Here is a 12,745-nt window from a genome sequence, read left to right on the forward strand (position 1 = left end):
GAAAGGTGTTACTGCCACTGTCTTGCAAAGTAAAATTGTCTGACATAAAATAGGCATGATTTTGGGGAAACAAATATTTTGTGAGTACCTATGTCAGTTACTTTGTATCTAAATGATATCTGTATAATTTTGGCGCTCTTGATAAAATTGCGCCCTGTCATTCGTTATTTAATGGCCTTGTGGAAGTGCACATGCCGAGAATATACCTGTCCATAGAAGAAGATGAATATTACCTAATCTGACCTAACTACATTTGTCTGACAAATCTAAATTTTAAAACACAAAAAGAGAAATGTTAAACTTGAACCCATAATTCTTACATTATAATAAGTTCGGAAATGACATAGTCTTGAGATGAAAAGTGGTCGAGTTGTAGTCGTTGGCGGCCGAATTATCCTTGGCAACCTGTCATTTGCGGCATTCGTGCAGGATGTCGGCCAGAGGCTTGCAGACAAATGATACATAATCACATGTTGCTCCTATCTACGTTTCTTATTCCATCTTATGCGCCTCGACGTTATTTTAGAAAGGGTTGGTTGTGTAAATATTTAAAATTTTTCTTTGCGTGAACAAAACTTATATAAACTGCGATAATTTTAACCTTCAACAGGTCTAGTTGGGCGTTTTTAAAGATTACATAAGATTGCGATTGAGGTAGTCGAATTCCAGATAAATATTCAAACCCTGTTGTCAGGGATCTGGACCAATTTTGATATTTCGCAAATGTCGAAAATTGGCATAATGTAAAGAGATGAAAGTATTTTTTTTACTGTAATAAAGACGTTACCATCGAATCGCAAAATGACATGAACGAGTGTCAGAAATTCACTTTAACCTATCCGAAAATATCCCATAGTTTATGGTCAAAATACTTCAAGGGTGTAGCCACTTATTCACCTTACTATATACGACTTAAAGTCGGTTTTCCACCTTTCCGATGTCAAATTTATCTGACAGCTAATTTGCATGGAAACAAATGCATTTACATAGTAGGTTATCTATCAGATAAGTTTAATAGAAACATGAAAGATCGGCGCTTATACTGAAGAAGCATTTTGGTGGAGTTTTACTGCAATTCATACTAAGTATACCTGTAATTTGTAATGTAGTATGACCTACCAAAGTTTGAAATTTTCATTCTAGCTTTTTCCTTGAAATTACTTCCTGAACCGTCTTCATCAACAAATTTTAATTTCTTGTTTTTACTTCAGAGTCGCAATCGAACACATATTTTTTTGCATAATTTCGCTCTCGATTCAGACACTCTTCCTATATCAAGGTTTCAAATTGAAAATACGTCTTTTCATGTTCTCTGCATTAAAGTATTTCGTGTGCAGTTTTCGCAGTCGTAACTTTAAAATCCAGGGTTTCAAACTTGTCCCAAGTTTGGGCATTATCGTTGTACTTCTATATATACAATGGCATTATTTATTTATTTATTTATTATCCCTCTCTTGTTCTGGGCCCTCAACAGGCTTATTATTGAAAGGTTTAAATTTTAAATCTTTGCTTGAAATAACCATTTGTACTTTGGACTATATCTTCATAAAGCAAAATATACAGGGTGTAGGAATTAAAGACCCCTCGAATCGTAATTCCTTTGCAATAGAAGATACCGAAAAGGTCATATGCACAATATTATCGTCGCCATGTTTCTAAAATACACCGGTGGCATGCTGTATTCCAAACAACCATGTTTTGAAATGGAACACGTCATATTTTATTGCAGATCTAGAAACTACTTAAGTTAAAAAAAAAGTTTTTCTACAAATTGACCTTTCCACTACCTAATCTCTAAAATTTTTTTATGGAATGTGTGGATGTGTTTGTATCAGTGGAAATGTTGTAGCTTTGGATATCCAGAGCCACAATTTGTCCAAGGGGGAAATTAAAAAAAAAATATGACATTTGACGAAAGTCAACCAACAATTTTATTTCTTCGATAAAGTACCTAATAAAAATTATGTGACAGTGGAAGAGTTCTTAGCCTGGGATTTCTGACTTGTCAGCGAAAACTCACTTCTCGTCCTTTCGTAAACAATTTTCTTCAAATGTCAAAATATTAGGTCATTGTTACTTTTCCTTTTCCGGTCTTCGGAGGGAAGAGTGTTATTATGGAAACACAACAATTTAATTTTTCTCTGAATAATTAGGTTAGTTACTGAGTTACCAAAGAAACAGCACCCATAACTATCCATGAAACGGAAGACAAACTTACCTAACGTAGGATTTTTGCGCACGTCATCAATTCTGTTTTTGACGAATGTTCTAATGGTCGAAGGTTTCCCTGACATCGCCTGGTGTGCGTAATATATTTTATGTCTTACTAACCTATCATAGCACATTTTATATCTGTGATACGCGGGCATAAAGTACCACTTTATGCCCTAGGGCATTAAGTATCACCATAGTAACTCATTTATACTTAATGACAAAACAAACAAATATTTGCAGGTCATTGAAAATTAGAAACGTCAATTATTAATTGTCAATATCTACTAAATCACAAGATTGGCCTTATTTCGTATAGTTTCTGGAAATTCTTGCTCATTCACGATGAATTGAATTACTTAAAATTACGTTTGACGTTTGGATGGTTTCAATCACATTAACAAATTCGAACCACGCATACTCGATCAAACATAATGAATTATTTTGTAAACGAATTTTGACGAAGAAAACTATTTGTAAAACATAAAATTGTGTATGTACCACGGGCATAAACTGATGTTTATACTCTCGGGCGACCAAAAAGCTCTCGGGCCATAGGCCCTCGAGCTTTTTAACTCGTCGCCCTCGAGAATATAAACATCACTATTATGCCCTTAATACATAAATAACTATTACACAAAATCGTCCTGAAACTTTCATTTTCATGCCTACTTTTTGTCAGGAAATTTTAGTTTCCATAACAGAGGTAGAGCAGACTACGTTTCCTGCCACTTGTCACTTTACTGGCCGCATCGTCACTTTACCGACCGCATCTGTGACATTACTAAACGTCTATAATGACTCCTGTCCTGTCATCACTGACAGATTGGCATTAATCAAAAGTTCTATATAAAAATTGAAATTTTATATTAAAATACGATTTTGGGTAAAATTTAATACAAAACTCGGCAGTAAAATGAGATTACTTGACTCGGAAATTAAAGTACACGGCCCTGGAGGGGCCTCGCAGTTCAATATTTCCTCACCAGTAATGCATCATTTTCCGAACTTTTATGTAAATAACTATTATATGTTCTCATCTTTTCTTACGCACAAAATTATGAGTTTTTATTCAATTTCCTTTCCGATTTGTGTGTAAAAAGAACGGCCAGTATTAACACGACTGCTACCCGGCTTCGAAAGTGTCGCGAAACGTCCGTCGTTTTAACATGACGGCGTTGTTATTACGAAAAAACAATTAAAATGATTTTTTCAGTACTTTTATTAGCCAGTTTTGACTCCACAATCAATAAGATCTTGTCGAGGGCTACCACATTCGCTTTGTCGGTACCCACTTCTGCCCCCACAGACGCCGGATGAATCAAAACACTACCACGCTATGTTAAGTGCCTCAATATGGATGTTGAAAAACAGCCTAAGAGTGTAGCTTCCAAATGTATATAATAAAAGTTGTTTCTTACACTTTCTTAATTTTTTATTTCAAAACGTCTGTTACTTTCTGAATAGCCCTTGTAGAACAAAGTTACAGAGGTAGGAAAAGGCTGAAAATTTAAACTAATAATAATAATAATACTTTATTTGTGATCTATACAATAGTCTGCATTAGTGTGACCAGCATTTGCACGCAATCATTTCTACGACTTGTGCCCCATGGCATAGCTAAATTTGACGCGAGAATTGAAAACATTATAAATAAATGTATTTCTATTCTTCATTGAGTGAAAGCATCTTTTTAAAATGTAAGTATGCAAAATTTGTGTGTAAATTTGAAAGAGTGCAGTGCTTTTAAAATTTCGTGTAAAGTTTCTCTCAAAAATGGACAGTGTTTTATTAATTAGAGCTCAATGTTAACTAATAAGGCGCCAAAATATGGTAGGGTGCCAAAACCTGATCCGACACCGCTTCTAAAAATACACAGTTACGCCACTGGCCACTATATTTGACAACGACGTTTAATTTAACAAACGCCACTAATATCCTTTAAAAATGTATCATTACATATTATATATTAAATATGCGTAAGTTTTAAGAGAAAATAACATATTTTATGTGGAGGACACGTTAGTTCTCATGGCTTGCCTTCTATTAGCGTACATGCGCGCCATGAAAAGTAATCCCCCCCCCCCTCGTCGCGCCAACATAAAACAATCCACTTTAAAACTACCTGGCTCTCGAATTGGGATTCAAATTGACACAATTGATTAATAAAAAGAAATTACAAACATTTATTCTGACATAAATCATGAAAACAAAATTAAACTGAAAACCTGCAAGAAAAATTTAAGGCTAACAGGGCTTTTTTGAAATACACCCAGCCCGTTTGCAAAACGGTCGATTTAAAAACAAATTAAGGGATCTAAACAATTAATACATAAATTATCTGGTCAGGAAATGAGGAACGCGATGAACGGCGAATCAACACTTTACAGAGATCTGACAGCTTTTATAACTCACATTTATTTAACACATAGCTTTGGTAATCAATAACTGGCTTGATGAGAACTAATTATTGAAAAACGACCTTTACATGTTCCCATATTTATGCGTTTTAAACTTATCATACACACTAAATACAAGAAAAAGAATTAAATAAATTAAACAATTACTGACTACATTTAAAATTAAATAACTAACATTAAACTGACAATTTTTTCAATTCCGTGTCTATTTAAAATAAAAATCTCCAGATGTTATTAAATAACTTGAATTATTTTACATTTCCAATACTTAAACCGAAATTACCTTAACAACACGTATTTATTTTCACTACAGCGCGGCTCGCTCTCATTTTTGGCATGTTTTCGACCTAGAGAAACGACACCCCCCTGTAGTTTACACCACAATATAGATATATGTTGAAAAGCAATTAATAATGTGTTGAGAGTATACAGAAGTTAGAGCCCTTTATTAAGGCGTATCAGTTTATGTCTGTTGCCCTTAGTTGGGTACATGAATGTGACTTTCGAGTGTAGGAAGAATCGTTCTTGGGAAATTTTCGGGTAACGTCGCCACCGGTTTTAAAATAAGTCCCCTAACAAGTTACAAATGACAAAAATCTTTAATTAAAGTTATGAAATAAATTGAAAGATAGTTTAAACTGTAATTGTAACGCCACTGACGATAACTGACAGATCGACAACCACACGATTTCAAGAAGGACTTGTCGGTTCCTCAAAATTGCGACCAACAACAAATAGTCACGAAGTGGCTTTTTCTTATAAGTTTAATACGCATTCATTCACAATTTCGGGTGAATCAACCTGGTCCGGTTTTATGTTGAAAGGTTTTAACGTTATTCGAACAGAGGCACCTCTAAAAAGCACTATGCTGATGGTCACTCTGTAATTGATCGCCAGCCTGTTGAAGGCCCAGAGCAAGAGAGGGATAATAAATAAAAAAAAATAAACAATTATTAATTTGTTATAAAATGAAAAGCAAAAGTGTTTCCGCCCGGGATCGAACCGGGGACCTTCCGCGTGTTAGGCGGATGTGATAACCACTACACCACGGAAACAACTGGAAATAATTACTTTCCAACTACTATCTTTCGATTTAGGGTCTTCATAAAATTTAGGTATGAAATATAATATCGGATCTACATATCTCCTTAAAAACCTGACGAAGATATGATTTAATTCTTAAATTACTTTCGTTATGCTTACGATCCTCTTAAATTATGTACATTATGTCTTGAAGGACTTAAAGCACCCTGTACCGAAATCAAGCGTAACGTAGGTATCTACAAAGAAAAGTCGGTCTGTTTTCACCGAACGAATCGAAAGTGTCACTAGAAGATGAATTCAACCAGAAACTCAGGAAATTGACGCAAGTGCCGGAACGTCAAAAGCCAAGGTGTAAATGAATGATAATTATTCACCTCCCGGATGAAACTAGTGCTGAAGACTTTCATGTCTTGATATCAATGGGGGGGTTTAATCACTGCAACGACAGAATCCGGAATAAAGGGATGTCGGTGTTTTCCTCACCTGGAGCATTGTATTTATCTGTGATTCCCCAAATCGTGAGATAAATGGGGTAGATGAGGTTCAAATCAAATTTCAATTTAACACCTGGAGGAAGTAGGTGACCTTTCAGTCCCGGCGTAAGTCTCGAGATCGGAATCCTTTATTACAGTTTCACGAAGAAGACGTGTTCGACGGCCTGGAAAAAACTAGACCATAATTTTCGCAGCCGAACAATTTTGGCTTTGGAAGTTCTCTCAATTTCCAACAATAATTTTTATTTGTATATCGTAGCGGTTCGAAGTCCGGCCCTGACGTACGCCAGTCGCCGGCGCCAGAGGTTTTCCCCACGACACCGTCTCTAGCGGCAAATTTGTGAACCATCTCCTTCGTATACAATCTGCCGTTCTGCATTCAGTTCGAACGCAAACGCTGAGGATGTATGTTGTGTTTCTTGTATGATTTTTAATAGGTACCGGTCGTCGTTTTTTCAGTTTTTCCACGATCCTAAATCAGTTGGCAATAAAATCGAACACTTTTTCCTATAAATTGCAATAATCGCTCTTGGATAAGGTGAAATGAGTGCAGTGGTCGTCTATGTGTGATTAAGGCTTTTTTAAATCGGAGTGTGATTTTTTTGTTGTGTGGAAGGTGAGTGATTAATTAAATTGGTAACAGTAACAGTAGTGGCACCCAAATGCTGGACCGGCGCGGAAACCAAATCCTGTTTTTACATGTTTATGTTCAGGAAGAGACGGAGTTCTTTGACTAGGCGGCTGGAGAAGGCACGAAAGAGGCGAAGCGATGAAACCTCGCGTACGTTTGAGGAAGCGGCCAAAGGCCTACTCAAAAAATTGAACTATGATCAATTAGAAATACTCTGTACGGCCGTGGATAGTCGCGGTAGAGACGCCTCGAATTGCGTCCTCTTACCTCCGGATAATCAACCGCACGTGCTGTGTTGCCGGACCTGGCGATGGCCTGAAGTGCACGAAAGTGGACAGCTGAAACGTCTGCCGACGTGCTCTTCCGTCACTGACCCTGTTTATATTTGCTGTAATCCCTATCACTGGAGTCGCATTTGTTTACCAGGTGAGTTTTTAAATGCTTCACACGTGGATTCGGTTGCGACCTTGGCTTCGTCTTCTTCGACTCTCTGAAGGAGCCGCTGCCAACCTGTTTTAAGAATGTCATTAAGATGCTAAAACGTTTCCCTCGAGATTTCCCAAACAAATTTTGGGGACATAATCGTAACTATATTTAGGTGTCAAAAATCGTTTTCAAGTTGAACATCTTGAAATAGTCTCGTTTAGTTTTTTTTTTGTATTTTTATATGTAGTTTGAAATGAAAGCTCAGATATTTTGACGTGTTGTGCTTTTCTAACAGGCGTTGCGCTCTATGTGGCAGGCCGAATGCCAAGACTGTTTTCTTAGTCGAGATAACTAGCGTACCTGTACAAAATTCTGTTTTAAATTCGATTAGGCATCATTCCATTTTCAAAAATGTTGCTCAAATCTTTCATTTATCGACTCCTCGAGAAATATCAACCGCTATAAAGTACGTAATTTATGCGGTCCATTTGTTTTATGTTTAGTGCGGCGACCATAAATCTTATGATTTGCACTACGTTGTGGCCGGCGACCATGTGACACTCCGAAATTAATCATATTCATAGAATATTCCAAAAATTTTGACCCCATGGCCCATATTAGGAAGAAGAATGTTTCTGCACCAGAGCTGTAAGTTGCTGTTGTAACTTATTACCTTTACAAGAGCGTAGATCGGTTACAATTTGTCGAAATATATTGCCAACTTACAACTTTTACCATATTTTCAGCACTGATCCATATTTCCATCAGGACTTCTGGTACATTTACAGATGAAAAATATTTTCCGTTCACAAAGAACTCTTATGCCAAAAGAATATAGTCCACATTTATGTTATCAGAATATATTCACATCACACCACAAGCAATTTTGAGTTAAAAGTCCACACACAAAATTGACACACCACTAAATTTATTCAAATATGATTATTCAAATATGATTGCATCTTGTATTGTATTTAGAAACACATAGGTAACTAGCCCACTCTTTAATTTTACAATTGTGCACAAGTTTAATTGTTTACCTACTTAAAAACGCACCTAGAGCACTGTTAAACGCGAAAATACAAATCAAGTTTCCTCTTATTAATGTTGAAAATAAATCGTTTTCTACAATCAATGTTGCTTGTATGCACGTTCTTAAAGAACTGAGGAGCATAAATCGCAACAAATTTAAACTTTATCGTTAAATTCGGTTTAATTTCTATACGTTAAAGCACACCTGCTTATCGATACTGTATCAATTCAGACAGTCTTTCTAAACGAATGCATGTAGTAATAAATTTCCCGGTCCTCTTCTACTTTACGTTTACAGTTTGTATTCGAAAAATAATAAATAATAAAGTGCAGAAATTGCCCTTTAACCGCTGAATGAAGAATATTCGTTAAGTTGCTACCCTTACAATAGGGTGAGTCAAGCTTCTGCAAGAAAAGGGTTGAGATTGCATTTTCTAGAGGAGAAGTATTAAACTATTTTTAGATGCTGGGTGTTCCGTAAAAGTCGGACGTACTTATAGGCCGGAAGGTTTTTTTCTCGGGTTTTTTAATTGGAACGCCGCCGTGCACATGTTGGTATTTTTTGATACACATTAAGTAATAATCGAATTGTTCGTAATGCTAACTGTTTTTTTCTAACAGGAGACATCTGTAGAGTCGCAAAAAAATAATTTCTAGCTTAAAAGACCAATGCGGTTGCTTTGAGAGAAAGCTAAGATAGTTTTCTTCACAATGGTTAGGGTCACGGTCATCAGTCTGGCTAACTTCAAGTACGTAAAACTTTCAGATGAACCACCCTGTATTTTTTTAAATATTTCGATTTGAATGTATCAATTCAAAACCCTACCTAACACTTACCTGTGTTAGGGTGGTTTCCGAAGAAAAAGATCACGGCCATCAAATTTTGTTGTCTTAGCGCCCCCTTACTCCCTGAGATGCTGTTTTTCCAAGTAAAACGTGCATAACTTGTACACGAGATAACCAATTAGTCTCAGATTTTGCACGTACTTGCCTTTTGTGGTGCCTAGTAAAATAGGAAGTTGGAGGAACTGGTTTTATCCTTCATGATACTCTAATGAAAGGCCCCAACGAAAGGAATTAATTTCTACCAACTATAATTATAGTCCTCCTCCTCCTCGATCCCGCTTGTGATCGGTTATAACTCTATGTGAGAGACATGCGGGTTGTGTAGGTCACTCGGTTGGTCATAAGATGGTCCTAGCTCGCCCAATAGGAGGAGATACAAATATAACCACCAGGTAGGTTTTCCCGTTACTGTCCTCGTTACTGTCATTGGACACCAGCGAAATTGTACAAAAATATGTAGCAAAACCATGGTAGAAACATTTCTAAATGGCCAAGACCTTCAGAATGTTGCTTATTGAAAATAACATGAAGGTGTTTTCGGGTGTTTTAATAGAAAATGTTGACTCTTTTATTTAAATTTTTTTTTAAAACGATAATTTGGTACCAATCTCGGAGCCAATTCGGTGCCAATGTAACTCCATGATGGGACTACTTTTTTTTTACTCTTCTGTTTAGGTGCCAATGTAAAAACCTCGATAAAAACAGACAAAAAAAGGTTTTGGCAGTTTGTAGGTAGGTACGAGAGTAGGTATGACCCTCCGTATGACCTGTAGAGCTATACTCGGGGTATACCCATGATTTTTTCAAGTCGATTCGATCAGAAATACCCCAAAACCTCACAAAGAAATCGTTGATAAAAATTGTGGTATTTTGTGAACAATTTTCGTCGCCCCCCCCCCCCCACATGTTGAGTTCAGTTTTGAGTTTTTCGGATTTTTGAGACCGGGTGAGACCTTTCGAGTACTATGACCATCCACTGATCTCGAAAAGTACTCGCGCGGGAAAGTTATAGTTCCTCGGTTTGTACAAACCCGAGTACAAACCGATACAAACCAATTCATTTCGATGAGACCTTTCATTAGAATACCATGAAGAGTAGAGGAGCCCTCCCCCTCATTTTCAAAAGTTTTACTGGGCACGCGCATGCGTATGTAAAATCTGAGACCTATTGGTAGTCCATTATAAACGTTGTGGAAGCTTTACTTTCAAAAACAGCATCTCGGGAAATAATTCATGGGGGGGGGGGGGGGGGTCTCTTCAGGAAACAAAATGTGGGCGTCTGGCACACCTTCAATGTATAGGCTACATATTGCAAAAAAATGCTGACCTCTAGATACCATACCCCTAAAAGTAATTCAAAACCACACAAGTGGCTCCGGACGGACGGACGCAAACAATAGCACATATTTTTAAATTCTTACAAAGGGTACGTGGATTCTCGAAGAGAGTATTATTATTTGAATCTAAAAAGATGGTAATAAACTCAACCTTTTTCCAATGGCAACAAATTATCTACTCCAAATGTTGGTCCACATGCAAATATCAGATGGCATTATAACAACCGAAAGCAATAAACATCTGACAATCATGCAGCGTCTAGAAGACAATAAACTGCACGATGCGCGTGCACTAGGGTCGGGGAATCAAAAAAACGTATATCGAAAAAGCTATTTTTCAGTGTTTGATTTTTTTCTCGAAACTTTACTATCGGAATATTTTTTTTTATTTTTGATTAGGTATTAAAATGTAAGTCTTTGCGAAAATTTTGCTACCCCACGCACGAGCCCACGCAGCTTTGTACGACGAAAAAAAATAGATTTTTCCTCGGATTTTTCCATAATCGTGAATATCTCGAAAACGGCCCAATTTTGCGGACCCAAAAAATTGTCTCCTTTTTTGTCATGAAAAAGCTCTTCTTCCAAATTTCAGATCCGAGTTCAGATCTCTGCGACTTTGTTCGCAAAAATAAAAATAGAAAACGAAAGCAACAGTTTTTCCGGTTTTTCTCGGAAACTTTGAGGTTATGTGAAAAAAGTATAGGCACCAGTTTGTTAATTTTTTGAAAACTCCGAAAATGTTTGCCTATAAAATTAATGACTTTTCCACGAATAGTAAAATATCAGTTTCTATCCTTTTCAACGTCAACGTCCGGGTTTTCGCCTGCTGAAAAATTGAGCTGCATTTTCGAATCACTTTACCCTCGACTTTACCTACATAAAAAACCCGGGTTGGATTTGGAAATAATTTTTTTGGCAAAAAATATTGTACTTATAGCCTGGACTGAGGCCTGGTCCTCAGCCTGGACTAAAACTCACTACTTTCTACAAATATAACACACTAGGGATAATATTGAAAATACAAGTGATTAAAAAAAATTCAAAAATTTAAAAAGGTTCAAATAATAAAATACAAATAATTAGAAAATTTTTTTAATTTTTTTGAAAAATCTTTTGAATCTTTTTGAACTAGATTTAATTTTTTTGAATTTCCTTTAGTGTGCTATTTTTGGAAAAAGAATTTAATTTAATATGCCTCTTTTTCTCGCTCTTTTTAGAATAAAATTGAGAATAAAATATACAGGGTGTTCCGAGGGTGAAAAAGAAGTTAGATCCGGCCCTCGGTCGTACTTAGCATTATATTTATTCCAAAATGAAATTAGATATACTTATGGGTGTGGGCTACCCGGTATACATGTATCTACTTACCCTCAAAGAACATCAAAAAATTAAAATCGACGAGTCCGAGTATTTTTATGAAGAAGCCCCTATATAATTATTATTAAGTTTATACCATACTTTTTTGCGTCCTTTTTTCCTTGTCATATCTATAATCAAGCCTAAACAATAACATATTTATCAAGATTTTTTTGATTTCCAAATGATTCCGATGATTATTGCGGGTAAAAATTCTAATTTTATGGGTACAAATTTGTTAATAAATTTTGGTCACATTAATTTTAAATTTGGGGCAAATAGAAGACAAACTATATTGAGGCTAGGTACCTATCCAGCTCGGAACTTCGAGATCATTTAGGAATGAGTCTTCAAATCTACTCTATTCGCGTTTAATAATCAAATTGAAAAAGTGCGTTCTCGAATTTTCGTCATCATAAAGTAAGTGAAATCGATATTGACAGTTGTACTTTGTCACACAAAAATCCATGCTTTCTTATTCAATTTCTAAGTATAGATCTCATTTACGTCAATTCTGAAAATAATTATTCTGCCTGGTTTTGCAATACAAAAGGCAATTAATTTTGTGGAGGGGTAAGAAACAAAATCTAAACAATTGAAAAAACATCCACGAGCAAATTGTAGTTCATCTTCGTTTTGCAATTTACTTTAGATGCAACTATCCGATGCTAGGGGTGGAATATACTTAATGTTGTGGTCCATTCGAGATTTTTTTTAAATCGCATGTAGCCAGCTGTAGGTGCCATACCTGTCGAATTGATGAAAAACTGATTGTTTGGCAGGCCGCAACCGTACAATTTATACACTTATACGTTTTCAATTTGGAATTGATCCAATTAAAAATTTTCTCAAAAATTAAAGCATTCGTTCCATAAAGGGGATCTGCGTGAGTTTACACACTACCTCCACTTGATGATTTTTTCCAAGATCTTGAGATGTAGACCATTT

The 12,745-nt window shown here is 36.1% G+C and overlaps 1 protein-coding gene and 1 non-coding gene across 2 annotated transcripts in view; one reads left to right on the plus strand and one right to left on the minus strand.

The window, feature by feature from the left end:
- Positions 1-5,613: 5,613 nt before the first annotated feature.
- Positions 5,614-5,686, minus strand: Trnav-aac. Its single transcript has one exon. It is a non-coding gene; the product is annotated as a tRNA-Val (tRNA).
- Positions 5,687-6,527: 841 nt separating this feature from the next.
- The window catches only part of LOC116164938 (mothers against decapentaplegic homolog 7-like), a 72,864-nt gene continuing 66,646 nt past the window's right edge, over positions 6,528-12,745 (plus strand). The window contains exon 1 of the mRNA XM_031479199.1: positions 6,528-7,226. Within this exon, the coding sequence (XP_031335059.1) occupies positions 6,869-7,226 (358 nt within the window). The 5' untranslated portion in view covers positions 6,528-6,868. The remainder of the gene's footprint in view (positions 7,227-12,745) is intronic.

This window comes from Photinus pyralis, unplaced genomic scaffold (genome assembly GCF_008802855.1).
Source record: "Photinus pyralis isolate 1611_PpyrPB1 unplaced genomic scaffold, Ppyr1.3 Ppyr1.4_LG2, whole genome shotgun sequence".
NCBI lineage: Eukaryota > Metazoa > Arthropoda > Insecta > Coleoptera > Lampyridae > Photinus > Photinus pyralis.